This window comes from Rhynchophorus ferrugineus, unplaced genomic scaffold (genome assembly GCF_030347505.1).
Source record: "Rhynchophorus ferrugineus isolate W39M unplaced genomic scaffold, kcgeb_rfMv2 rfM10, whole genome shotgun sequence".
Classification (NCBI taxonomy): domain Eukaryota; kingdom Metazoa; phylum Arthropoda; class Insecta; order Coleoptera; family Curculionidae; genus Rhynchophorus; species Rhynchophorus ferrugineus.
In genome coordinates, this window is record NW_027472589.1 from 29,470,728 (window position 1) to 29,498,604 (window position 27,877).

The 27,877-nt window shown below is 35.2% G+C and overlaps 1 protein-coding gene across 3 annotated transcripts in view; it reads right to left on the reverse strand.

The window, feature by feature from the left end:
* Positions 1 to 397: 397 nt before the first annotated feature.
* Positions 398 to 27,877, reverse strand: part of LOC143203998 (uncharacterized) — a 170,525-nt gene continuing 143,045 nt past the window's right edge. The window contains exons 1-3 of one of the 3 annotated variants that reach the window (XM_076416396.1): positions 26,007 to 26,129; positions 25,867 to 25,932; positions 398 to 4,509 (exon numbers count right to left, since the gene is read on the reverse strand). In XM_076416396.1, coding sequence (XP_076272511.1) covers positions 1,886 to 4,509; positions 25,867 to 25,873 — 2,631 coding nt within the window. In that variant the 5' untranslated portion in view covers positions 25,874 to 25,932; positions 26,007 to 26,129 and the 3' untranslated portion in view covers positions 398 to 1,885. Of the gene's footprint in view, positions 4,510 to 25,866; positions 25,979 to 26,006; positions 26,130 to 27,877 lie in introns of those variants that run through there. The other 2 variants (XM_076416397.1, XM_076416398.1) reach the window with 2 other exon arrangements.

The following is a 27,877-nucleotide window of genomic DNA, read 5'->3' on the forward strand; positions in this document are numbered from 1 at the left end:
AGGAAAATGATCCCAGTCATGCCAGTGACCAGGCTGTGCAAGACCGGATATCTTCTGGGATGATTTCTAGGTTTGTCAAGTAGTCTTGTAGTAGTCTGTCGGTAGGCGTAACGCTGAGGACCGTAGTTCAGAGCCCACGTTAAACTGTAGGTCCAGTCCAGATAAACCCTTAGTTGGTAAAAGGAGAACTAACGACCCGACATATTATTAACTACGAAGTCAAAAAACTTGTCCACAAGTACTTTGCTTCATGTCTTCGAATCATATCTCCGTTAGTAGTAGGTCTGAAGCTAATGATAAAACAATTGATTATATGGTAAAATAAAAGTATTTTAATTTATTTATTCCTATTGAGATCGACAAGGATAGAAAGGAGGGAAATAAAACACAATTATTTTTTGAAAATATTTTTATTATTTTTTATAGTTGGATGAAGCTCTTCCATTCACATACCGTTCATAGTTTACTGTTAACAAAATAAAAACAATGCAAAATTAGCTAGATATAATACAACGTCGCTGAAAAAAATCCAAACATTATCGTGGGCAATATTATTTAATTAAGTAGGTGGTGGGGGGAGTGAGCATGATCCACTCGAACAAGTGATACGGGCTAAGGAGAGGGGGAAAGAGAAAACCATATTAATAAATCACGACGGCGAAGAGGGACAGAGGGGATGGATTCACTTAAACATAAAGAAAATAACTTGTTCTCTAAACGATGAAAGACTGGTTACTTGTATAATTCCCTAAATTAGAAAAAAAAAGAAAAATGTTTTAAAACATCAGACAAGATAATTAAATTATTCACTAATATTACTATAACACACGTTTCTTCCACAGCCATGGCATTCTATGGCTGCCAAAAATTTGCCTTTAACAAGAATAGTGATTTAACAAGTCAGCTTAACTCAATAAAGGCTAATTTAATAATTACACTTGAGAGAGAAAAAAAAGCTCGAATCTGTACAGCAACCCGTGACTGACACACGGCCTAAATTACAATTACACACGCGGATAATTGCGGAGAACCAACCTCAACACTCGCCCATAATCTATGGAATAATCTATATCTAGATAACCTAAGGAGTATTTTGCAATATCTTTTTTTTAGAAATATATTATAATTGCAAATATAAAAAGTAAGAAATGTCCACTAGTTTTAGTAAAAAGTCTTGGTCCAAAACGTTCAAATAAATAGCAACGAAATATCAAAGAAACTACTAAGAATCGGTCCAGGGTTTTAGAAATATTTATTCACCAATTATATTCTGGGGCTACAATAAATTGATAGACATGGTATCAAATAGGAAAATAGCGTAAATATTGGTCTCGATATTTCCATCAATTAAATTAAAAAAAATAGAGAACACCTGAGAAATAAATACAAAACACAGCTTAAAAAACAATTAAGTACTTCGAAAGGAAAACAAAATGACTAGTAATACGTAACGAAACCAAAAAGAAAAAATGCTATTTCGTCAAACTTACGACACGATATATTAGTGACTACGAAAAAAAAACGAGTTCTCCACAGTTGTCCGCTTTCGTATCATCAAAATCATCATAATTAATTAGCTTAAAGAAATAGTTATGTACAATACGTTATCTACAAAATATATATATAAGTTATCATACAGGGTAATTCTCCATTGAGCCTCCTCTAGGGGTAGCTCTGACGGTGCTGGAAAAATGATACAGTCAAGTGTTACAGTCCGATCCTAACAGAAAGTCTGACGTGCCGTTGGTCGACTTAATTGGGCTACCATGGTCCCGCGCCATCTTTAACAGGCAAATTGGTGGCCGTTTTAATATCGTGGAATGTCAATGTCGACGTCGAACGATCGGTCACATCACTGGAATACACCGCACGTCACTATACGAAACTATACCGTGTCTATTCTGTCCCAGGGCAGCATCATGTCGGCGGGCGATCGGAATTCCTCCAGGTTGAAAGGGTCGAATGTCTCGTCATGCACCCCCAGCAGGGGATCGTAATCCCCCAGGGCGGGGTTCTCCGGCTGTAGGGACGTCATACCACCACCGCTCCCGTTGGTTCCCACGTAGTTATCGTTCGCGATCAACGAATCCAACCATTCCTCCGTATCCATCGGTTCGGCGCCGTTCTGGTTCTGGACGTTGTTATTCTCCTGCTGGCCGTTCTCGCCCAGGTCCATGAAGAACTGGTTGATGTCCGGCACTATATAGTTATCGAGCAGTTCGCTGGGATCGATGTCGTTGAGCACCCCGGTGTCGGGGATGTTCTCGAACATCTGCACGTTGCCCTGACCGTCGGCGGGCTGCTGACCGGCGATGGGATACACCGGCTCCTGGTTCTTGGTACCCGCGGAACCCGGCGTGGAGGGGTATGAGGCCGCGCTGGCCGGCAACTCGCCGTTCTTGATCAGGATGTCGAGAACGTCGTCCACCACCTGACTCTTGACGCTGTTCTTCTTCCCCATCTGTCTGGTGGCCTCCTCGTACAACGGGGGAGGCTTGGAGTCTCCGTTCTCACCCAGGAACTTGATCTTGACGTCCCCGAACTGTTTAAAGTCCTCGATGAACTCCTTCTTCGGCGGCTGATCCGGGAAGTGCTTGTTGGTGTCCTCGATGAACTCTTTCTTCAGCTGAGGCTTGACGATGGACGTTAAGACGTTCGGTAAGGAGTGGGTTCGGTTATGCCCGTTGACGCCCTTGGTGGCCTTGCCATGCATCAACTGGCAGACCAGAGCGGCGTCAGTACTATTCAGCACGAACTCAATACCCTTTATATCGTTGTCGTTCATGAGCAAACCGGCTAGATTCTTCTGATTCTGGAAGGCGACGTGTTGCTGTTGCTGGAGCCGTTGCTGTTCCTCGTTAACCTGCGTCTGTTTAGCCTGGAGCGCCTGCAGTTGCCTCACCGGCATCGCGATGTTCTGCTGCTGATGCGCCGACTGTTGCTGTTGCTGCTGCTGCAACTGATTCAACTGTTGCTGTTGCTGCTGCTTGGCCTGGATGTGCTTCTGGAGTTCGGCCCGCGGACTACCGAACACCTGTTTCTGACTCATCGCGCTCAGTTGCCGTTCCAGTTCCTTAATCTTCCGCTGTTGTTCCCGTACGAGGTCCTCACTGATCGCCTGACTCATGTCTGGCGATTTTTGATCGGCCTGAACCCCCGGACTCAGGGGATCCGCGATCTCCATCAGGTCCTGGCTCTCGTTCTTCAGCGAGTCGTGCGGGGAACCGACGTCCTGGCTCCTCTCGCTGTGAACCGACGAGTCTACCGATCCCTGACCGTTGTGGGAGACGTCGTTGTTCATCTGGTTCGTGTACGATTTCAGGCGTTCGATCAGCTGGGGCTTGGATCCCGACACCGGGAGGCTTCGCCGCTTCAACTCGGCCTTCAGGTCGCTGACCTTCATGTCCTCCAACCTCCCGGTGATCCGACCGACCGCGGAGGGTTCGCTGGTGGTCGAGGTAACGGGGGAGTGTTGCTGGATGTTGATGTTGCCGTTGCAGTTGTTGCTGGTGCTGGAGGAGCTGGGGGAACTATCGCCCGGCGATTTGTGAGCCGGTAAAATGATCTGGCGATACTTGTGCTGCAACTGAAGCTGACAGTGTAACAGCAACGTCTGTTGTTTCAGCAACAAGTCGTACGAGGACTCTCCAGTCGTGCAGCTGCTGCTGTTGTTCTTCTGAGCGCTCGGGGGACCCTTGTACTCGTGGAATTTGATGGTGCGGGCCTTCGGTGCCGTCTTCGACTTGCATTTCTTTCGGTTTTTGTCTTTGCCCGGTGCGTCAGTTTTGACGTGCGACAACTTACACATAGGAGCCGGAGTGGCCGGCTGAGACGCTATGGAAGGTACGGGACTGGCCACCGAAGACAGGGGACTCAGCGTGGACGTGGAGGACACCAACGAGGTACTACCCGGACTGGAAGCACTGGCTTGTGACAATAACGGACCCGGGACCTGCCGACACAAATCCGTGAAGACGAACTGTTCACCACTGTCCTTGTTCAACACCGGAGCGGTGCTGGTGAGTACCACGGGACCCTCGGCGTGTTGGTACAACGAGACCACGATACCCGCGGATTTGGCAGCCGTCTCCAGCACGTCGCTGGGTCCCGGACTGACGGTATCGCCCTCGGAACTGCCCTGGGAGTCCTCCTCGGGATTGACGTAGTTCTGGGGTAGCTGGGGTCGTTTCAGCGATCCCTCGCTGGTCGCCTTGTACGGTATCTTCCCGGTCTTGACGGCCTGCTCGATGGGCTCTTCGGTGTGTAGGATGTTCTTCTGGATGAGCTCGAGCGGTCCGGGTCGGTGCGACAGCTGGTCGTTGAGCTGGTCGGCGAGGCGCGCCTTCTTCAGCATCCGCTGGCGTTCGGCCAAACTGGGGTCGGCGTGGAGGGCGTCCGCCTCGAGGATATGACGGCGTTCGAGCTCTTGGCGGGGCGGTCTCTGTTGGATCTTGGCCTTGAGGATGTCACCCGTTTTCGCACGTTCTGCTGACCTTCGTTGACCATGAGCTGGAATGAAAGACAGAACAAATTTAGTCTCGGTAATTTTTTGATTTATATTAACATGATAACTACTATTACACTCGCATAAAGATTATACCAACAAGATATATAGGAAGGACCATCGATGCTTGAATAAGTCGTTATTCTAGTCTAGAATTTTTTTTATTTCATAGCTAAATCCATCAAGAATATATCCTTAAGAGGATTTTTCAAAATTTAAATTATTTCCCACGAAACTTTAAACGATTCTTCTCAAAACTACTTTTTCGAGACGGTTCTACTGAACTGATTTACTATTGGTTAATTGGAATAAAATCACAATTATCAGCACATTAATAATTTACTATTATGTAAGTAAATATTCGATAGAGACATATGGAACCCAATTATGAAGATGTTCCGCGAAAAGTAACATAAATATAATACAAACTTTCCAGGACAAAGTCAATTGCAAGGAGACATGAGTGACTCCATTCTCATGTCAATATCGAAGTAACACAACTCTTGGATAACACCAGAACAGGACACAGACTCAAAATAATCAAACTATTTGATTAAATATTTCCTTTAGAGTTTCTGGAGAGTTAGTTATGTAGATGCATGTTTACAAGGGATTTGTACAAAATATTACTAAATTTTCACACGTTTTTTCATATGCCTTTTTGGGTGTTATCTGGAGAAGTTATTGTCCCAATGCCTAGGGACCGAGTGATTACCATTGAGTAGATTTGGGACCATCGGCTGTTCAAGGGTTTCTTAGATAGCACTGTCTGTTCTCTTTCTATTACATTTTTTAATGTCAACATTATTTTCCTTTTTCTTAAGTTTTTCCGGTTTTTGACACTTGTTACAATCAGTAACAAACCTAATTTATTATGCCTACTTATACATATATATATATATATATATATATATATATATATATATATATATATATATATATATATATATATATATATATATATATATATATATATATATATATATATATATATCTCCTAACTTAAGAGTTCTAAAAAACAGGGTAGGAAATTAAGTAACTTAATTATTACTCAATGACTACATAATTAAATTTTAATTATTATCTCGATTAATAAAATTAATTTAATTTAAAAGTTTTAAAGTATTTTGGACGCCTGAATACTTCCGTGCTTGCAAGTAAACAAACCCTTAGAGCCCCAAGACAATTCTGCTTAAATATTCGATGATATTACACGACTAAATATCAGGTCTCAGCTCTGTCTGAAATCAGACCTATTTCACGCCCCTTTCAGCTTACCCCCATCATATCGCACTTCATTCTAATCTCAACTATAGTAGGGATACTCAATTAAAATGGTTTGTGGTAATTTAAGGAGATTTATAATAAAATGAAATTAGAGTTCAATTTCATAATGGGCGTGGAGAACGAATTTGTCTAATATTAATGTTATTTTATCATAATAAATAAATATAAAAGTGCTTATATATAGTCTGTTCAAAGTTATTTTGTATATTACATACGTCATTTATATATTTTATACATTATAATGCATCTAAACTACATAAAAACTACAGTTATTTATATAGCCAGAATAATTTATAGGTTAGAGTTGTAACCTCTTCTCACTATTGCTTGAGTATATTGCATACGTCTGACAATCGCACGACTTTGACAGACACATTCGTTTACGTGTTCGAACTAATCAGACAGCATTGTGTCTCTTTTTAACTAGAATAAATGAGAAGAGAGATATTGTCTGATTCTAAAACGAATTTACAAATTGCAGCAGGCAATACATTGAACATCTTGATGACGTATGTACACAAAAACTTTAAATAGACGTTATATGTCGATATTTTGCATAATGTATTTTAATGAGTATTGTCCATCGATATGCATTAATTTTTCCCATCTTTCAGGCAATTTACGGATTCCATTTTGAAACAATATATCTCGTACTGCTTGATGCTAGCCACTAATCGATCCATTTTTTGGAATCTTCATAAGAAGTGAAGCACTGCTCAGACACGTCACCCATATATCGGAACAGGCACTAATCAGAAGGAGTTAGGTCTGGAGAACACGGTGGGTGCGGTAACACTTCCAATTTTACAATTTTTCACATGTTTTGCAACATGGGGTTGAGCCTTGTCAGGCCGAAGAACAGCATTTTTGTATCTATGCCTGTGTTCCGGCTATTTTCGCCGCAGTGAAGATTTTTCAGAACGCTCTTTGTCTTCGGTGTCAAAATTACCAATTTTAAAACGTCAAAAGCAGTATTGATATGTTGGAATTGATAACCCGTAAAGCCGTAAGCTTCACACAGAATTCGATGACCTTCAGCCACATTTTTCTGCAAACTGAGTTCCTGAGCAGAACTTCCTGTAAATGCGATATATTCAGTACAAATTCAGGCATTTTAATGCACTGAAAAAAATTCGACGGAATGACACGTACTGAAAAGTGAAGTATATCAGTGAGGCTCCATCATGAATTTGGCTACGAATGTAGCCAATGCAGTTTAATACACGATAACACCATCTATTGTAAATTCTTTAAAGTTAATTTTTAAGCGATATTATTGGAAGATGTTTTCTCCATTTTCAAATCCTAATTCTAAAACAGTAATGTCGGCTACACTTTAATGCTTTTTTTGAATGATTCATTCTCTGAGCATCATTCATTATAGACCTGTTACCATCCTATTCTGACCCTTCTGCTCTGTTTGTAGTTCATTATTGTTATTACCAACAATACATATAAATAAAGATCACATTATCTGGCATCACTGTTTTCTTTTGTTCTCCCTCTATTCCACGATCCATATCTACAAAGATCTATCGAGATGGTTTAATTCTTATACGATACACTGTCTTTTGCAATTAAGCAGCATTTATTACAATTGACACCTTAGGAACCACTCGTTTATTACGTAAGACGATTGGGGGGAGAGGTGTCAACCATGTCTTATTTTTCTTATGAGATGGGAGAATTACTTACTTTAGGTTCTTATGTAATAAATATTGGGGAGTAAAAACAGGCAAAAAATGTTTCACATAATAAATAAATGGAAGATCAATAAATTTTAAGGCAGTTAACATATTAAGATCTGAAAAACTATAAAGTCCAATAAATTAGAACGTTCAAATTCACTCAAATATTATACATCAATGTTTGAAAGAATGACAAAAAAGTAGATGGTTGGCAGTGAACAACACACAAGCACACAATAGGGAACTATCGACTGTTTAGTAATTGACTACTTTTTACTATCGACTGTTTCAGTTGCTATTTTTGGTCCGACTGATTTTGTTACTATTTACTGGATTGTTTCAGTCGTGTACTTTTACTATTTTTGGTTCTAGTAGTTTCATTCGACTGATTTTTAACGTTCTAGCTCAGTCGTCATAGCCGCTCCCTTGACAAAAATGTACCCATTTTATGCTTACATAGATTTATATGTAATATATATATATATATATATATATATATATATATATATATATATATATATATATATATATATATATATCTATATATAATATATATATATATATATAATATATATATATATATATATATATATATATATATATATATATATATATATATAATATAATATATATATATATATATATATATATATATATATATAATATATATATATATATAATATATATATATATATATATATATATATATATATATATATATATATATATATATATATATATAATAAATAGTTAATGTAGGGTAATAGTTAATAGGGTAAAGAGATTAAAATTGTGAATGATTAAATAATAAAATACTTTTGAATGTTTTTATGGCAATAATAGGTAATATTTCGATTACTCTCTCGATTTTTGTTAAAAAATATTTCCGTTCAATAATAAATAAAGCATTACTTTATTTAAAATAATTCTAGTAGTTATTGTGCAATTATTTTTAATTATGTCATGGATGTCATGTCATGAAAAATTCCATTCCTTTTTACGGATTCACAGAACATTCAAATATAAAAGTAATTCTACTTTGTTTAAAATGAAATTATTAATTGCATGTTATTAGTATGCAGTAATTACTTCTTTCCTTTTCTTTTTTCAAGTTAGTACGTGAAGGAATATGTACATCTCCGTCTCGCTTATACTACCGTTGGAAAATATAAGCTCATATATATTTAACAGCTCTTAAAGCAATTATCTCCGTCCTTTCCTCTCTCACAATTTATACAGGAAAGGATTCGTACATCTTCGTCTAACATCACGAATTGAAAAAAATAGTCGAACCGTGCGCTTGACTGAAAATAGTAATTACCATTTTCAGTCGCTAGTTTTTTGACTATCGACTGTTTTCAGTCGATATTTCCCAACGCTAAAACCTTGAATTTATCAAAAAAAAAATCAAATTAGTCCCTAGTCGAATAATTTATATTCAGATTGGAAATGCCAAAGATATCTGAAACCCAGATGTAATGGTATTAATGAACATTCTCTGGTGTTTGAAGTATCCCAATCAGTGTAAACGTGTATATTGATTTATGAACTGAAATGCGAGGCAATACTCCAACTCATGCAGATAGATATGCCCGGAGCATTAATGCATTAAGCTGCAAATGGAAATGGATAGATTACGTAGCCAGACGTGACGAAAGATTCGAAGATTATATTTTCGATCTCAGATATGCCAGATATTTTACGACTATTTTTATTTACGAAATTGTTAAATAAGTAATCAAAGGATCGAATAAACAAGCATCATTCATAAAATCATCACAGGTTTGCAAAACAAAGAAACAGATGGTTTCCATTAATTTTGAATTAAATGTTTCCATGTATCTTATAATAATATAATTTTTTAAATTTGAGAAAAATTAGTACAAATTATTGTCATATTACCGTCACTAGTATAGTATTAATCGAAATATTGTCCATCATTTTCTACAACTTTTTCCCCCCTCTCTCTGGCAACATCACGATACTGTGTCGAAAGAACAACGTTGTTTCTTTTAAGCTTTCAGCATTTTGAAGCTGTAAGTCAGTCAATGCATTTTGTATTAACCTAAAGAATTGGCGATCAACAGGCGTTACATCCGGTGAGTACGCCAAGGGCGGCAGAACTTCCGATTCGAGCTGCAACAGTGTATTTTTTACCACTCTGCAACATGTGGCCGAGCATTGCCATGCAACAGGATGCCTTCGCGTCTATTGGACACTGTTGCTATTTTTTTGCAACAATACATGGATCGGCTCTTAATATGCTACACCACGGTGCATTGCTGTGTATATACCAGTTTAGGGTAGTTTATATGGCTCGGGGAATGGAGGTAAAACGAAATGAAATTCTGGTGGTTTACATGTTAGGGCGGTTACTTATTGATGTAATATAAAATGTGGAAAATACAAATAGATGATAGGGAGCGGCGCTAGGTCTACCTGTTGACGAGGGTTGGGCAGTCGATGGTGGCACGTCTGAACTGAACTGTGGTCAATGACTGAATGATCGAAAGTACCCTTCAATAATATTCCAGATAAACGTCTCGGGCTAGTTGTCGCTGCTAGCACCCCGCCCGTGTTCAACATCTGGGATTATATTTATGGGTATTTTGTAGACCGTTATTCCACGATGTAAAATTCGACATGCCTCAAGGTCGCTACACCAGCATATGCACTGCAAAGTAGTAACACAAGATCTTGTCATAGTAAATTCACTTTTCATCGCCAGTCACAAAAAGCTTTTGTTTTTTGTGTCTTGTTTCATTAATAGATGTTGATAGTTGATCATAATGCATGCAAACCTAGTAGAATGAACAATTTTTCGTTGTTTAATGGTAAAATTAATAAAATAGTTTTAGATAATATGTTATCTTTATTGTTTTTACAGGCAAGTGATCAAGTGTACCAATAAAATACATAAATATTTTCAAACGTTTGTTTGTTATTTGAAGAGTAAAATTATCAAATTCTTACAGCAGGGGTTTGAATGTAACATATATATATCAATGTCAAGTACGATAGTGTTGCTAGTATCAAAATAAAACCCACATCAAAAGTAGACCTACAATTAAATACGATATTTCCTCTTATTTTAAGCTAAACCGAGGACTTTTCAGGTGAGATTAAAATTAAGAATCAATACAGTTCATCAGCTGATGAACTACCAATTGATTAACGTAACACAGCACCTCCCCGCCCCTCTACACCGTTCTGCCGGCGATCAAGCGCGGATTTCTTTTATTTCATCAAGGCGCCCGCTAAAAAACAAATAAATAACGAACAAATGGCAACGAAAACGGACAAAACCAAAGCTAAACGGCAGGAGACGGTCGAGATTCGTGGATAATGATGTTCCGACGTCGGAAAAGGTGCGGAACCGTCGGGAAAACCGGGCGGAAAACGTCGGGAAGTCGACGCCGGTAACGCCAGATGTTCCGAACGTTTTCGATCGGATCCCTGACCTCTACGTCATATCATTTCGGTTTGTTCGAGGTTAATGACATTTTTACGACTACTTGTACCCGCCAGCTCGGCAGTGTGTCGATAGGCGATGGCGAAAAGAAGAAGAAACGCGCGCGGATTAAGATTGGTCCGGACTAGGGATGTCGGTCCCGGGGAGACATATCGATATATCTATATTTTTGAAAATATTGGAACTTTATAGGTGTACCGGAAGTCCTTATCATTTTTTTCGAAAAAAAATTTCCACTAGTACTGGCCATTTGATTCTACATATATTGTCGAGCTTACAAGAATTTTGTGGATGCCATCCCAAATGCAATAATAAGTGCTTTCCACGTATCCTTAGTCGGTTTTTCTTTATGGCATGGAGCATTATCGTGCTGTAAAATCACTTTATCGTGTCTTTGGGCCCATTCTGGACGATTTTCGATCAATGCATGGTTCAAATTGATCATTTGTTATAGGTAGTCATCTTACTTAACTTATTATTAACTGCTTCACAAAGTTACAATAGTTCGTAATACATCAATCCGGCCTGATCCCATCAAACACAGATTATTGTCTGGCGACCAAAATTATTTGGCCTTGGAACCGATTAGCCGGCTTCGTTAGATGATAACCATGATTTTTTGCGCTCGGGATTTTCAAAATAAATCCACTTTTAATCACCCGTTACCATTCGATGCAAAAATGACTTTGAAATGAAGCGGCATTTAACGAACGATTTTTAGATTTTCCATTTGTCTGTAATTCATTGGATGTGGCTGGCACAGCACACATCTTACCATTTTATTAAATTTCTCCCACTTTTAATTATTCTGCCAATTGTTTTTGAATTTTGCACTCTTGCAGTTTCGCATCTTCAAACTTTTTCGGTCTACCAGAACGTTCTTTGTCTTGCATATCGAAATATCGGTTTTGAATTTTCGAAACCACGCCTCACATGTTGTTAAAGTTAGAGTATGCTCACCGTAAATTTCTACCAGCAAATGATGACTTTCAGCGGCTTTTTTCTTTTGATTAAATAAGGAAAGTAATAAGTGCCGCAACTGCACGTTTTCAGCCACGACGGTGTTACTTTCATAAAATATAACATGTATAGCTTTAAAGTTTGATGTCAATAGAATGATATGACATGTGTGTCAAGTCGTAACATTGCATAGTTAAGCCTAGCGACATCTGTTAGGAAAATCGGTAATGGCTTGCCGGTACACTTGGTATTTTAATGATATCGAAACTTCTTCACTCCAATCCTACTTCTCCACAGAAAATGCACTCGGTGACTGGAATCCCAAAATAAAAGTACATTATTCTCCATCGAAAAACCTAAATATTGATATTTTAATTTGAACTTGACGGTGTTACCTTCATAAAATATAACACGTATAGCTTTAAAGTTTGATGTCAATAGAATGATATGATATGATATCGATATTTCTTCACACCAACCCTACTACACCACACAAAATGCACTCGGTGACTGGAATCCCAAAATAAAAGTACATTATTCTCCATCCAAAAACCTAAATATTGATATTTTAATTTGAACTTGACGGTGTTACCTTCATAAAATATAGCATGTATAGCTTTAAAGTTTGATGTCAATAGAATGATATGATATGATATCGATATTTCTTCACACCAACCCTACTACACCACACAAAATGCACTCGGTGACTGGAATCCCAAAATAAAAGTACATTATTCTCCATCGAAAAACCTAAATATTGATATTTTAATTTGAACTTGACGGTGTTACCTTCATAAAATATAGCATGTATAGCTTTAAAGTTTGATGTCAATAGAATGATATTATATCGATATTTCTTCACACCAACCCTACTACACCACACAAAATGCACTCGGTGACTGGAATCCCAAAATAACGTAATAAGTACAATATTCTCCATCGAAAAAACCTAAATATTGATATTTTAATTTGCAACTAAAAGTTTGATACCCTCATTTACAACTATCGATATTTCTTCGAAAAAGTCTCGATACATACAGCATCCCTAGTTCGAACGTGGAACCCTTGCGTCGTGCTATTTTCGTGCACAACGTCGCACGAGTGAGAAAGAACAAACGGTCGATGGAAATAATTAGCGAGTGTGATACAAGTCAGTCCAGTGGACCTCTCATGTCGTGACACGTTATACAGTCCATACGGAGAGTCATGAAACTAGTTCACGGTGGTATTTTAATATCATGTCAACAGATGCATTGACGAAGCCCAATAACTTAGGAATTCAAACCAAGTGTAGTTACCTAAGTATATTTAAGTGATATTACAGTATTAAAAGTTCCAGCATATATCTTTAACAAATTAAACAATTATTTCAATAGAACATAGAAGAAAAATAGTCTAAAATTTTAGTCTGTCCTAATTGGCGTTTAGCATTATCTTCCAATATCTGCGCTAGCGAAAAACGAAGAACTAAAAAATGTTTTGTCCCTTTGACGGGTGTCGTCATTTCGTGACTATATAATAGTACGATGTTGATATAAAGGGCCGGGGACAGACATAGTGTATATAGCAAATAATGAATCAATAAATAAATAAAGTTAATAACACAAACAGGGGGGCTAAAAGTATAAATATTGTATATACAATTTAAGAATGAGCACAAATACAGGACTATAAACACAACCATAACGAAGTAGAAGTTTTATGCAGACAGCACACATCAGCACCCATACTGAAGTGATAATAGTTATTTGGTCAGTAAATCTAAACTTAGCATAGGCTAGATTCTATGGAGAATACCGATTTTTCGTAGAAATCCTAGGAGCCTGAATTTTCTCCTATTAAGGCATTTCTAAAATTTTGCAGCTCATACAAATATTTGTAATAGGAAGGGGAGAGGAGGCCGTCGATTTGGCCGCAATATCCGCGCACTCATTTCCCGGTATACTAACGGGAGATGGGGTCCACAGTAAACTTGTCCTGATCCCATTCAGATAGACGGTGCGGATGATTGACAGTAATTCGGTAACCTGGGAATGGTTGAACTTCTGTAACAGGAAACACTCGAGAGCATTTGGGAGTCGGTCAGGATTAGCCATTCTTTGAAGGATCGTGTTGTGATGTAGGATTAAGCTTTGAATATCGCGAAGAATTCAGCGGTCAATACTGAACCCTGTTCAGGGAGCTTGAAACGGAATGCCCGGTTGGCAATCACAAATACACTGCGAACCCCGCTGAGCGATTTCGGAGCCATCGGTATATACATTAACATTTTTGGGTATGATACTTCTTTCCTTTCAGCCCAATATAGAGCTTGGTTAAACCAATATATAACTTGCGCGTCCATATTTTCCTTCTTGTTACTATTTGTGTGTTTATCTTCGCTCCATAACTTAATATCAGCTGAAGTACAAACAGTGTTGGAATTCACCATTTCCAATATGTTAACAATATCCAAGGACGCACTGACAAGCACATTCCCATACTATCGCAATTGCTCCCTAATTATACTTGAGGGAACAATGACTGTACCAATATTTGTGCAAGTTTCTTGATTATGAACATTCCAGGCCAACTTTCGATAGTATTGGCCATTAGTTGGGCTAATCCATTTGGTTTCGGTGACGGATACATGACAGCAAACTAGGTGCATATCCTAACAGTAACAACGTTTTTAGAAAGCTTTGCAATACTAGAAAATATTTTCTCTACAAATTTAATATTTATAGTTAATCTTTAAACTATGAATTGAATATTTGCGATTGCAAAATCATTGTCATACCTGAGTGACAAAGCGCTCGTGAGGCCACTTCAGGAATGAACAGGTGGTCATCAAGCAGGTTTAGAAAAATCACACATTCATCACATCAACACAACAATTACTTTTGAACTAACTCATGACATTTTCCGCTCTTTTGTCATGCATCCACTTTTCATCACCAAATTCGGCGGCGGTTCAAATCGAGGGGAAACGCTTAAATTTTAAAGGGACGTACAAGACGTATTTTTTATCTAAAGTAGTAGGATATTTGTGTTAAATATTATTGCTGAGTTGATGTGACGGAAAATCGAAAGTCGTTCAGTGAAAAAGCCATTCAGTTTACTTTTTAAGCACTAAGTATAGCATATAAGACCTCGTACAAATATTGTAGACAATTGCTTCTATGGTGTAATGGTTAAAGCGTTAGCTCCCAAGCGGAGGCTGCAGGTTCGATTCCCAGCGGAGACAATAACTTTTTGTTGTTGTTTAGTTAGAACATTTGTCAAATCACCTAGGATAGGGAGCGGCCCCCGGAGCCTGAAGCGTTCCTTATTTTCAATCATTGTTACTTGATTCCTTTTTTTCCTCTACGGGCTGCAACTACTTTACTTTGCCCACCCATTGTAATATTAAATAAAATCACTGCGCAATTTACTGAGTAAATATCTAACACTAAAAAGCGAAAAATCTTTAACAAAAAAATTGAACCCACTTCAAAGAATAAATAAGGAATAATATTGTAAATAGATAAATAAGTTGAAGTAGATAATCTTATAATGATATCGAGTCGTGGCCTGTTTGAGTAGCTTCCTATGAAGATATCAAAAAATACTAAAAATATACAAAAAATACAGTTTGCTTTTTAAGCTCAAACAATACAAAAATAATAATAAAATTTTGTGACACATACACAAAATTAAACTGGGAACAAAATAAATTTAATTTGTTGCTTGGCACCGACTTCATCAGTCATCAGTCATCAGTTGGGTAGTAGCTAAAATAATATTGTAAATAGATAAATAGGTTTAGGTTGGTATTAAGCTAAATTGTGTATGGTATATAGTAGAATATAAAATATGTGTAGTAGATAGGTTAAATGAGGTTTTTTATTATTTATAATAGTTATTTATTATTTTTATTTAGTTATTACAACGATTATTATGTACATATTTTATTATAAAAAGTTTCACTTTGTGTTAAAAATGTAAGTTTGATTATATTTTAATTTTTAGTGAGTCCCTTATTTATTTTTTGTAGTCGGTTAATTTTTTTTGTTCTTTTTTTTGATTTTGCCTAATTTCAACATTAAAAAAGAACAATGACCATTAAAAACAGTGGGAAGAGATGTCCTTCGTTATGTTAAATAACATAACGAAGTGATTATTACAATTATTGATAAAGCAGCTTGTACTTTTGAACAATATCACTTTTTCATCATTATCAGGATATTGATTATAACTGTGTCATTTTATTTTGTTTTTTTTTAATTGTGTCTACGTATAGTAGCTTTGAATGCAAATACGTGTTGGCAATACCGACATTATGAATATAATCAAACTCTCGGATATGACATTTATTAAGAAATATATTGACATAATTGGCGAACTGTGATTTAATAAAATACAATAACGCGAAAGCAAAATGAAACGCCGCACTCATCGATATATCAGACCTGTGTGACACAAATCAATCCCGTGGCCCTCTTATGTCAGAATATGAGTCCATTCGACGCCAAAGAAAAGTAGTTCATGGTTTAAAGTAGTTATATTCACGATTCTAGCAAGTGGACGAACAAAGCCAATAAATCACGAATTTTTAATAATTCTTACTCTTATTAAGATATATTCCATAAATTATAAAGGAAAAACATAAATAAATAAAGAAACCAGTAAACAGTTTTTTTCTTTTATTTATTGATATTTTGTTACATTTCATATACGTTATATAGCAAGACTAATATTTTTAAGCATTTTGGGTGGTATTCTGCAAAACTTGAACAAATTAGTTATGGTTAAAATGTGATTTCTGATCATCAATCACAAATTTCCTTGAAATAAAGGCGGAACTGTCAATCTTGAGTATAGTCTATTCAAAATTTTTTTATACATACGTCTTCAAGATGTTTAATGTATTGCCCGCCGCAATTTGTAAATTCGTATTAGAATCAGACAATGTTTTCCTGCTCATTTTATTCTAGTTGAAAAGAGACACAATGCTGTCTGATTAGTTCGAACGCGTAAACGAATGAGCCTGTCGAAGTCATCCGATTGTCAGACGTACGCAAAATTGTTGAAAGCAATGATAAAAGGTGGTAACTCTAACCGTAGTGCAGTCTGTAAGTTCCCCACACGAAGATGCTGAAAGTTCTTAGTTAGAAACCTATGAAGTATAGTGGCTGTATAATTAACTGTAGTTTTTATATGTACTGTAATGTTAAAATAAATTATATTTGGTAAAATTTTTGTTGAATTATTTATTTTATTATTTTATTTAGATTAGAATTTTCTTGTATGTCAAAGCCAAAGTGAACTAAAGCTCAGAGTTGACGCGGCAACATTGCGACGTTTTGATGACGTATGTACAAAATAACTTTGAATAGATTATATATTGTAGTTAATCATACATCTTTATTATAATCAATAAGCTGGTAATTACTAACACTCTCAAAACCATTCTTAGAAAATTTTCATAGTAAAAATATAATAGTTTTAGGATAAAACGCAACTAGATTACCATTATTTCCAAGTTTATTTCGCCTCCTTCTTCAACTTGACTCAAAATAATATTCCCGTGGTGTTTTTCTAGGTTAAATAAATAAGTAGAAGCCCGTAGAGCTAAATCGGGCGTATAAGGCGGTTATGGAATGATATAAATTGATTTTAAAAGAAAATATTTGTATAAACTAATATTGTGTATTAGAGTGATGAAAAATAAATGAGTTAATCATTACCAAAGACCATAATATCAGCGATTTAAGATGAACAGCGTCAAGCTAACAATGCATAACATTCAAGTAATATTCCTTGATGACAATTTGCTGGAAGTAAGTCATAATGAACAACAGTATGTTATGATTACCAAGTTTTTTTTGCTTTGTAATACATCTGCAACAATCAATTAACCGGAGTTAAGTTATTTATCAAGAAAAGTTGGATCGCCAATCGTTCCACAGTTACTTGAAGCATTTTTGATACAAGCTAATGGAAGTCGAGAAAAGTACCGTAGTGCAGCCTGTAAGTTCACCACACGAAGGCGCTGAAAGTTCTTAGTTAGGAACCCTTAGAATTAGGAAACAGTAATCTTTTGAAAATCACCTTTAATTCTGTAAATGTATGGCACGAATTCTACTTTTTTTTGTTTGTTGTTGTTTTGTAATACACCTATTTTTTGTTGATACAACTTAATGACAATAACAAGTTACGGCTACAATTATTTCGGATATTGGATATCGTAAATAGACAAGAAAATTATTATGTTGTATGGAAAATATTTTAATTTATTAATTTCTTCAATAAGCAGAATCAAAAGACTCGAACCAAAAGTAAAATATCATTAATATTAATAATTGTTGAACTATTTAAGCTTAAACTTGATTTACGAGAAATATTTTGTTGCTTTATTAAATACTTAAAAAGTTACAACCCACAATGTTATACTATTTTCAATGTCAGGGTGAAAAAAACGATAAAATCATTGTTTCTGTTAGTGAGCCAACTATTCCTTGATATATTAGCAAAAGTTGACTGGTAAACTGAAAATCTGACGCACCATACTTGTATTATTTATATTACAGAAATTATAAAAAATAATTCAGCGAATGTCAAATATGTTCTGAAATATATAAACATGTTATCAATGAGTCTAGAAATAAAAACGAGATATACAGGGTAGACCATCAGCAGTAATCGTTTTCTCTGTTATAAGACACATATAGTCAAATTTTAGTTGCGAAAATAGACACAGGACTACTGATATAAATATAAAATACGGTATCATGTGCCAGATAGAGAGCTTAATATATTAAAACAATAAGGTAAGGTGCAAAGTCCTCGGCCTGGCCCAGAGATGGCGTTCCAATCAGCAAACATTTATACTCCCTGTACGGGAGTACGTATCATTAGTTCGTATAATAAGTCTCGACGTGTTTTCTCAATCAGTTCGTTTACAGGCATTGTTAATGTCGACCTCTTACTTGTCTCTTAAAACAGATAAACTTTGATTTGGAAGAATTAACCACTAAGTAAATTCATCCAATGTTGTTCACCCCAAGTCCAACCATGCGAAAGTGGACAGTTGAACTGAAGAGTTAGCTGACACTAGATAACGTACAGTTTTATTTCAATATTACCTAACAATAGAAGTATCTGTCGTGACAATCACTGATCCCTGTTATTTTTACTATATATTCAGACATGTTATCATTTCGTTTCTAGAACTTGCACTTGATCAGATCGACATCAAGATCTCGCACGCTTAGAATTTGTTTTATTTATTTTTCTATTTATTCTGTAAATAGCTGTTGGATCATTTAATTTAATCTCCGTTTTTGTTTATTTAATATGTTAATATATGTTTAATTTTACGCCCTGGACATTAGCCCTACAATAATAACAATGAATTAATAATTAAATAAAATATTTTTAAAAAATTGAACCGACTTAAAAAAAATAAATAAGGAACTCCCTCAAAGGTAAAAAATAATCAAACTTAGAGTTTTAACACAAAAATATGTACATAATAATCCTTGTAATAACTAAATAAAAATAACCAAGAACCTTAACGAAAATATCGACTACACGTATTTTATATTCTACTATGTACACACAAATTAGCTTAATATCCGCCTAAACTTATTTATCTATTTACAATATTATTTCATCTACTTCAAACTGACCAGTTTGAAGTCGGTACGAGCAACAAATTATATTTGTTTTGTTCGTAATTTAATTTTCCGTATATGACACAAAATTATATTATTACTTTTGTACTGTTAGGGCTCGGCACCGATTGGGACCAATGGGACCACCTCGGAAGTGCACTCTTTCGAATAAAAAAAGAATTTTGAAAATCAGTTCACAATTGACGGAGAAATCTATGAACATACATAAATAATATACAGTCGAATATAGAACGTCTTCCTTTTTTGAAGTCAGTTAAAAAAGATAACAGAAGTGAAACTAGACCACAAGGAAATTTGTTGCATGATTTTGATTAAGAAAAGAAAAAAAATGGGTAGAATATTGGATGACTTTCTGTTTGTACAACAATAAGAACGTACCTTTGTATCGTTCTCATAATTCTTTTAGTAATCTATAGTCCATTCAAAGTTCTTTTAGTAATGCGTCATGGCCATATGTGACGTCGAAACATTGCAATATTGTCGCATCAACTCTGAGTTTTAGTTCAGTAAAATTCTAATCTAAATAAAATAATTGAACAAAAATGTTATCAAATATAATGATAGACTGATTAGAAATTAACAGTTGTAGTGATTGAATTAGACAGTGAGTCGAAAGATGAAAGTGACTGAAGGTAACTTTCAGGATATGTGATGATGCTGTGCAATGCTGGAAATTCCTGAGACAGAGTGTTGAGAGTGGAAACAACTAAAGGTATGCACATAATTAATTGAATATAACTGTAGAGAATGGTATTGTAGGGTGTGCAAGGTTTTTGTGTTCAGATATGACTGTAATTGTTCAAAATTAAACATGAAGCATTAGGTTAGAACGCATGAGAAGAAAATGAATACTAACTGTTTTGTAGATAAGGTAAATGCATTAGACAGGATTCACTGATTAATTTTAGAAAGAGTGGTGTACACAGATAATAGCAGAAGAAATTAAATACACAGTAATAGCAAGATGACTTGACAAGTAAACACACCATTGAAGGAAACAAGAACTAAACGTAAAAAGGTAAATATGCTCTCGAATGAAAGTAAAATACGTTTCTCAGATATAAAATTGTTAATTAGGTGGATTAGGCTTCCAGAGGGATACCACTACATAAAAAAACACGCCTAAAACTCTACCTCATGGGTGGTGAGGAAAAGAGTTAAATGTAAACAAAACAAATCTAACCTACAAACTATTATACCTCTGTTCTTAATTGTAGTTTAAGTCCTTCGATAATATATGTATTAGATGTACTATAATATTAAAATAAATTATATTTGATAACATTTTTGTTCAATTATTTTATTTAGATTAGAACTTTTTTGCATGCCAAAGCGAAACTGAAGCAAAACTCAGAGTGATGCGGCAACATTGCACTGTTTCGACGTCACAAATATCCATGACGCATTACTAAAAAACCTTTGAATAGACTATACAATAATTTTAAGGTTGGCACTATAAACTATGGATTATAACTAGACCACAAGGCAATTTTTGTAAGATTTTAATTAAGCCGTTTTCTTTAAAAAATGGGTAGAATATTGGATGGCAATCACAAAAACGAAAGGAATATTAGGTTGTGATGAAAGATTAGAGATAGCAATGACAAAGGTACGAATACTTTGAAACAAAATATCAGTATTATTCTGATAAACAAACAACAAATATTTTTAATATAAAATCGTTTAAAATCAATAACCATCGATGTTCAAAAGATACCGTCGATTGTATAACGTTAAAATAACATTTTCGAACATTTTATTTCGCAGGTTTTACACGGTTTTTACATTAGGTAAAATTTTATTAGCGATTTATTTTCACCTGAATCCCGAACCGAAAAAAAAACCTTTAAATTCGCCATGTGTTTCCGAACATTCAGCGTAGTTTTAACGATGATTTCGCAATAACGAGCGTGGGTCGACCACTTGAGTCATTATCGTATTTTTCACGCCTCGATTACCTTTACAATGCCAAACCAGGCCTATGGTTAACTGGGTATTCATTTTGTATATTTATTATCCGCGCTCAACTTTGCTCAAAATTAAGATTAATTAAAATGCGTTAATATCGCGAACGATACAGTTGTTACACAATATTTCGATTGAAAAGTTCTCGGTCTGTCTTTTGCTGAGTTTTGGTACAATCGTTTTTGGGAAACTACATTTTTGATACGTATTTTGAAGACATGTAATTAGCGACAAAATAGCAACGGCAAAATATGGTGTCCATTATTATATTATATATATTTTTTATAACTTAACAGGTCTATTGAAAAGCCCCGGCCTACCATAGTAAAACACATTTTTTGGCAAAATTATTATTTTTTTATTCAACATGATTTCCTTCAAGGGTGATGGAGTTGGAGGAGCCACCCTCCAACTTTTCGATACCATTTGTGTAGTATGATTTGTCCTTAGCTTCAAAATAGGCCTCAGTTTCGGCGATCACCTTTTCATTCGATGAAAATGTCTTCCCAGCGAGCATTCTTTTGAGATCTGAGAACAGGAAATAGTCACTGGGGATCAGATCTGGAAAATACGGTGGATAAGGAAACAATTCGAAACCCAATTCATGGATTTTTGCCATCGTTTTCACTGACTTGTGACACGGTGCATTTTCTTGGTGAAGCAGCACTTTATTTTTCTACAAATGCGTTTTTCGGCGATCTCGTCCTTCAGACAGTTCAATAACGCTATGTAATAGTCGCTGTTGATGGTACTTCCTTTTTCAAGGTAGTCAATGAAAATTATTCCATGCGCATAGACGCCATAACCTTGTCAGCCGCCTGTTGCGTTTTCCCACGCTTTGGAGCGGATTCATCGTGTGCAGTCTACTCGGATGACTCTCAGTTGGACTTCGGAGTGAAATGATGGAGCTATGTTTCATACATTGTCACATATCGACGCCAAAACTCGGGTTTATTACGCTTGATCATCTTCAAACACTGCTCTGAATCATCAAGTCGTCGTTGTTTTTGGTCAAAAGTGAGCTCGCGCGGCACCGTCTTTGCAAAGAGCTTTCTCATATCCAACTATTCGTGAATGATATGATATACACGTTCAGTTGATATCTTTAGAGTGTCTGATATTTCATTCAATTTCAATTTACGGTTATTCAAAATCATTTTGTGGATTTTTTTATGTTTTCGTAGGTTACAGCGTCTTTTGGACGTCCACTGCGTTCACCGTCTTCAGTGTTCATTTCACTACGTCTAAACTTAGCATACCAAACCTTGATGGTTGATTTTCCTGGTGCAGTGTCCGGAAACTCGGTATCAAGTCAAGTTTTTGCTTTAACTGTATTTTTTGTCTTCAAAAAGCAATATTTTGTCAACACGCGAAATTCCTTTTTATCCATTTTTTCACAATAACAACAGTTGCTTCACTCAAAATGCTATAATTCACAAACTAACGATCCGACAGCTGTCAAATTTATACAGGCATCTTTTGAGGCTAAGGGCTAACTAAAAAACATATGGATTTAATTCTAGTAGCGCCATCTATGTGTTGGGTCGGGGACTTTTCGATTGACCTGTTATATAAAAGATAAACAAGATATACTATTAGCAACTTTTCAGGCTTATTAGCCAATTTTTCTATTAATTAAAAAAGCTAAAAGTATATTTAAAAAAAATTAAAGCAAGTTCTCAAGAGTACACATAATACAATACTGACATATAAAATGCAACCATTACATTAATTTAAAAATAAATTTACAGTAAATTTTGTGTGTTTATAAATCAAATTCTATTTATGACACAATAATGCATAAATAAATAAAAACTAGAGCTGCTTTTACTATAAATGGTTTGGGATTAATGATGTTTAAGTGGACTTATCTAGGTAGTAAAAGATAATCTGATTTAGATAAAACATTAAAGTTGATGTAGGGTTATTCTTTATGTCAATATATTCCTAATGACATTGTTGACGATGTTTATGACAATAATTAAGTGTTAATAATATTCCAACTGAACTACGAAACTATTCTGATTATTGTTAATACGATGAAAGCCCAACATAAACAAACAGGTGACTATGGAAGCCATGTAACTTTTTGTAATTTATGGTACTCCGAAATGTCAAATACACATGATATAGTTTATTCAAAGTTATTTTATACATACGTCATCTAAATTTGTGACGCCATAACGTCGCAATGTAGCCACAACAAATCTGAGTTTTAGTTCAGTTTGGCTTTGACATACAACAAAATTCTAATTTAAATAAAATAACTGAACAAAAATGTTATCAAATATAATTTATCTTAACATTATAGTATATCTAAATACTACAGTTAATTATACAGCCACAATAGTTTATAAGTTAGAGTTATAATCTTTTACCACTATTACTTTCAAAATTTCTGCATGCGTCTGAAAATCGGACGACTTACACAGGCTCATTCATTTACGTGTTCGAACTAATCAGACAGCATTGTGTCTCTTTTTAACTAGAATAAAATGAGAAGGAAAATATTGTCTGATTCTAAAACGAACTTACAAATTACGATAGGCTATATATTAAACATCTTGATGACGTATGTACAAAAAAACTTTGAATAGACTATATGTACAGTAGTAAATCTCTTACGATAAAAGAAGCCAGCGGTTTTAAGTAGTGCCCACTTACATATAAAATATGACGATTCAATGAAAATATCTGTTAAACAATCCAACTTAACTGCTAAATTCTCTAGTTTTGACATTTCTCTATATAGAATAACAGTTTTCCATTCCGTATTATTGAGTTTTTCAGTATATAAAGGCCTGAAACTGCATTTTCGATATTAATTATTTTTATTTGTTTTGCAGAAATCTGCTGCCCAAGCTCATCACACATTTTTGGAACCTTATGATGATGCTCCTTAGCCCAGGAGAACCTTACAAATAGAAAGCGAAGCTGAATATTCATTGCCATAAAGTCTTGATGTGTATATGGTGGGATCAGCAAGATATAATGTATTAATGTAGATGTTTATGAACGCCAATTGAGTAGATTGAACGACATTTGTATTATATTGGCTAAAAATTAATCGACAGCCATTTAAACAGCATTTAAATATTGCCAGGGCACTGCTGAAAAAGAACTGTCCTTTGAATCTACAAAAACATTATCTGATTTTGATGAACTCATGTGTTACACTTGCATCCATAACTAATCAAAGAAAAGACAAAAACTTGCGCCAAATGTCCTACTATTGCATTTATTGCTATTATATATGCTATGCATAGATCCTATTACCTTTTAATTTGACATATATTTTAATATGATAAATAAACTTCTCAGTGTAATTTTGTAAGAAAACAAGTAAGTGGTTGGTGTAAATCAGGAAAAGACAAAAGAATTAAGTCAAAAAGCATTATTGTTCAACTGAAAATGTAAACAAACTAATTACTAGAAATAGTGTAGATAATAATTAATAATCCTAATCCGCTAAATGAGCTTAAGTCGAAAACGCGACAAACTAGGTGCAGTATGTTAAAGAAGACAAAACAGTGGGTGAAGAAATCTTCATTATGTTAACATTACGTTAAGATATTAGGGAACTCTATTAAGGGAACATAAAAATGATAATATAAACAGTCAAATAAAAAAATAGATGAACTAAGTAATATAAAAACAAGAAGTGATACAAGGATTAGGCAGAGATACAAAATTAAAAAAACTGATAATATTTGGAGAAGAGCAACAAGAAAACACAACAGCCAATAAGAAACAAAATCATGAAAACTTTTATCACAACCAATGATCAAACCTGGAGTTCACTTCAAAAAATATTTCAAACTTCTTCGAAAAAGGTGTCAGTATCCCTTTAAGGGGGTGTTTAAGTCAATTATTCACTCATATTCAAGAAAATTCAAATATTTACTAATTCCCATTGCTTATATTGTGATATTAAGACATCAGACCAACAACACACACAGCTGTGAACAGTGGAAGCAATACAGATACTGGACAATGCGTAGGAAATCTGAAGATTGAAGTAAATCAAACCGCACGAATTCGTATAGTGTATTGATTGCATTCGTATCTTGATTGTAGTTTAAGTAGTCTAATTTAAGTTTAATTTGGGAAACTGCGCTCACTGTGCTTGTGTATTGATGAAAATATAATACAATAAAAGTGGTTGAACTAAGCATTGATATCAAAATCAATGTCTTTTATATTTTACAAAACAGAATATGAATAATGCAAAATATTTGCATCTATTTCATTTTTTATATGAAATTAACAATACTCTTTATAAGAATCATAATCACAGATAACAGTAACGGCATGAGAAAAAAATCTACTTACGTGGCATTATACCCTGGGCCACCAGTTGATCCAAAGGTCTCCTCAGGAGAAGCTTCACCTTCAGGGCTGAAAAAGAAATCAGTAATTATCATCTATGTTCAAATATTTGAAACTGAAACATCACAAAAACAATTACGGACCTAATTAAATAAAACAATACAAGAAACTGCAGCAGTTTTCTCATTTTTTGTATTACTTCCACGAAGGGTGCTTAAAATTCGGTCACAATCACAACAACGATGTACATAGCGGAGTTTACACCACCGCAATACAGGTGCTCAATGTAAAATCGGCGATTTTTCGAGGTATTACATAACACGTCACTTTACACATAATACGTGAGCTTCACAAAATCGAAAGACAGACAGGAATGACAGGACGGAGAAGCACGTGCGGACAACTGCAGCTCTTGTGGATTTTTTCACGCGATCGTCGCTAAATTTCCACGGATCACGGTCGAGCCCGTGGCATAGTGGGGCTGGGTAGTCCGGCCTGGGGCGACGGTCGTAGGCGCCAGTCTGACGAGGTGGTCTTTATTTTCAGTGAGAAAGTAGACTTTAATAAAAGCTGTTTTATTGTTGCAAGATATTGATCGTTTCGACACCACGGGATCAAACCATATGGTGTGTTTTTTCCATTTGTTTTCATCGGTCAGACATGAAGACAATCGAGGTTTTTATCCCGCGTGATGATGTATCGGAAAACAGGTCGTTTTTGATGGCTGCCTTTGATTTTCATCGATATTTCCCCATGTCCACTGCCAAAATTGATTTAAATACTTATGCAATGTCTCCTTGATAATGAAAATATTATTTCAAGTTTTATTTAAACGAAATATTAGGTTCTCAAAAGGTTTTTTAAATTAATATACTGTTATTTGTCGTCGCCGACTAATCCACAATTTCTTAATATTTGATAATATATGAAGTAGATAGTCAAGAGATGAGAAATGCAGAATCAATAAGAAACAAAATTATGACAATTATGATATGAATAATTGTTAAAATGACAATAAACAAAATAGTTATAGTAATCAATCGGCCTACCATGAAAGAAAATGATATACCAATAATGTTAAGACTGGCTACAAAATTCATCATCATCAGGTTTATCAATATTTTCCTTCATAATAAAAATATTATTTCAAGATTCATTTTGGTAATAACCACCTTACAGAAATTCTAGAAAAAAGAGTGAGGAAGAAATGACATTATTCCAGAGCCCAGCAAGATAAAACCAAGCTAAACTAAAAACAATCTTACATCTCAACTAAGATATGAAATTAAATAATTAAAAAATGACACCATGACCTGCTAATGATGCTAGTGCTGCATTAGCTGTAGAGAGTTATCATAAATCACAAATTCAATGAACCTATCATGTAAAAGCCTCAGATAAAAGATGAGGATAGGAGATAAATAGGTAACTCGAGCTAAAGTTTCAACTCCATACAGTGGATGTTAAAATTTAAATGAAGTTAAAAAAATAACATTCACATAAAAAAGGGTCCTGGTAAATAACGTGGAAAATATCAAAGGAATTTCCAACAAAAACAATAATTAGGACTATCAACCTTTATCTAATAAATGCTCCACTTGGATCACAATATATTTGTTCTGCAATATTGTCAGATCTTGCTCGAGCTTTCAATACACTTTGGCAAGAGGGTTTAACGTATAAGATTGAAATGCTTCTCGCTGACCAATATTCAAACATTTTAAAGTCATATATACATATATACACTTCAGGACAAACAAAAGATGCACTTAGGGAAAATACAAGCAGGAGTGCCACAGGGAAGAGAATTGGGACTAGTCTTTTATCTGCTGTACACACAGGACGTGTTTACATTCAATGAAAATGTTGTTACATTTGCAAATGACCATTGGAGATATCAACACTGAATCAACCAAAAATGTATAAACGGCTATTGCCGAAATATAATGCTGGGCAGAAAAATGACGCAAAAAATGAATTAAAATAAATCAGTGCATATTGATTTCACCAACAA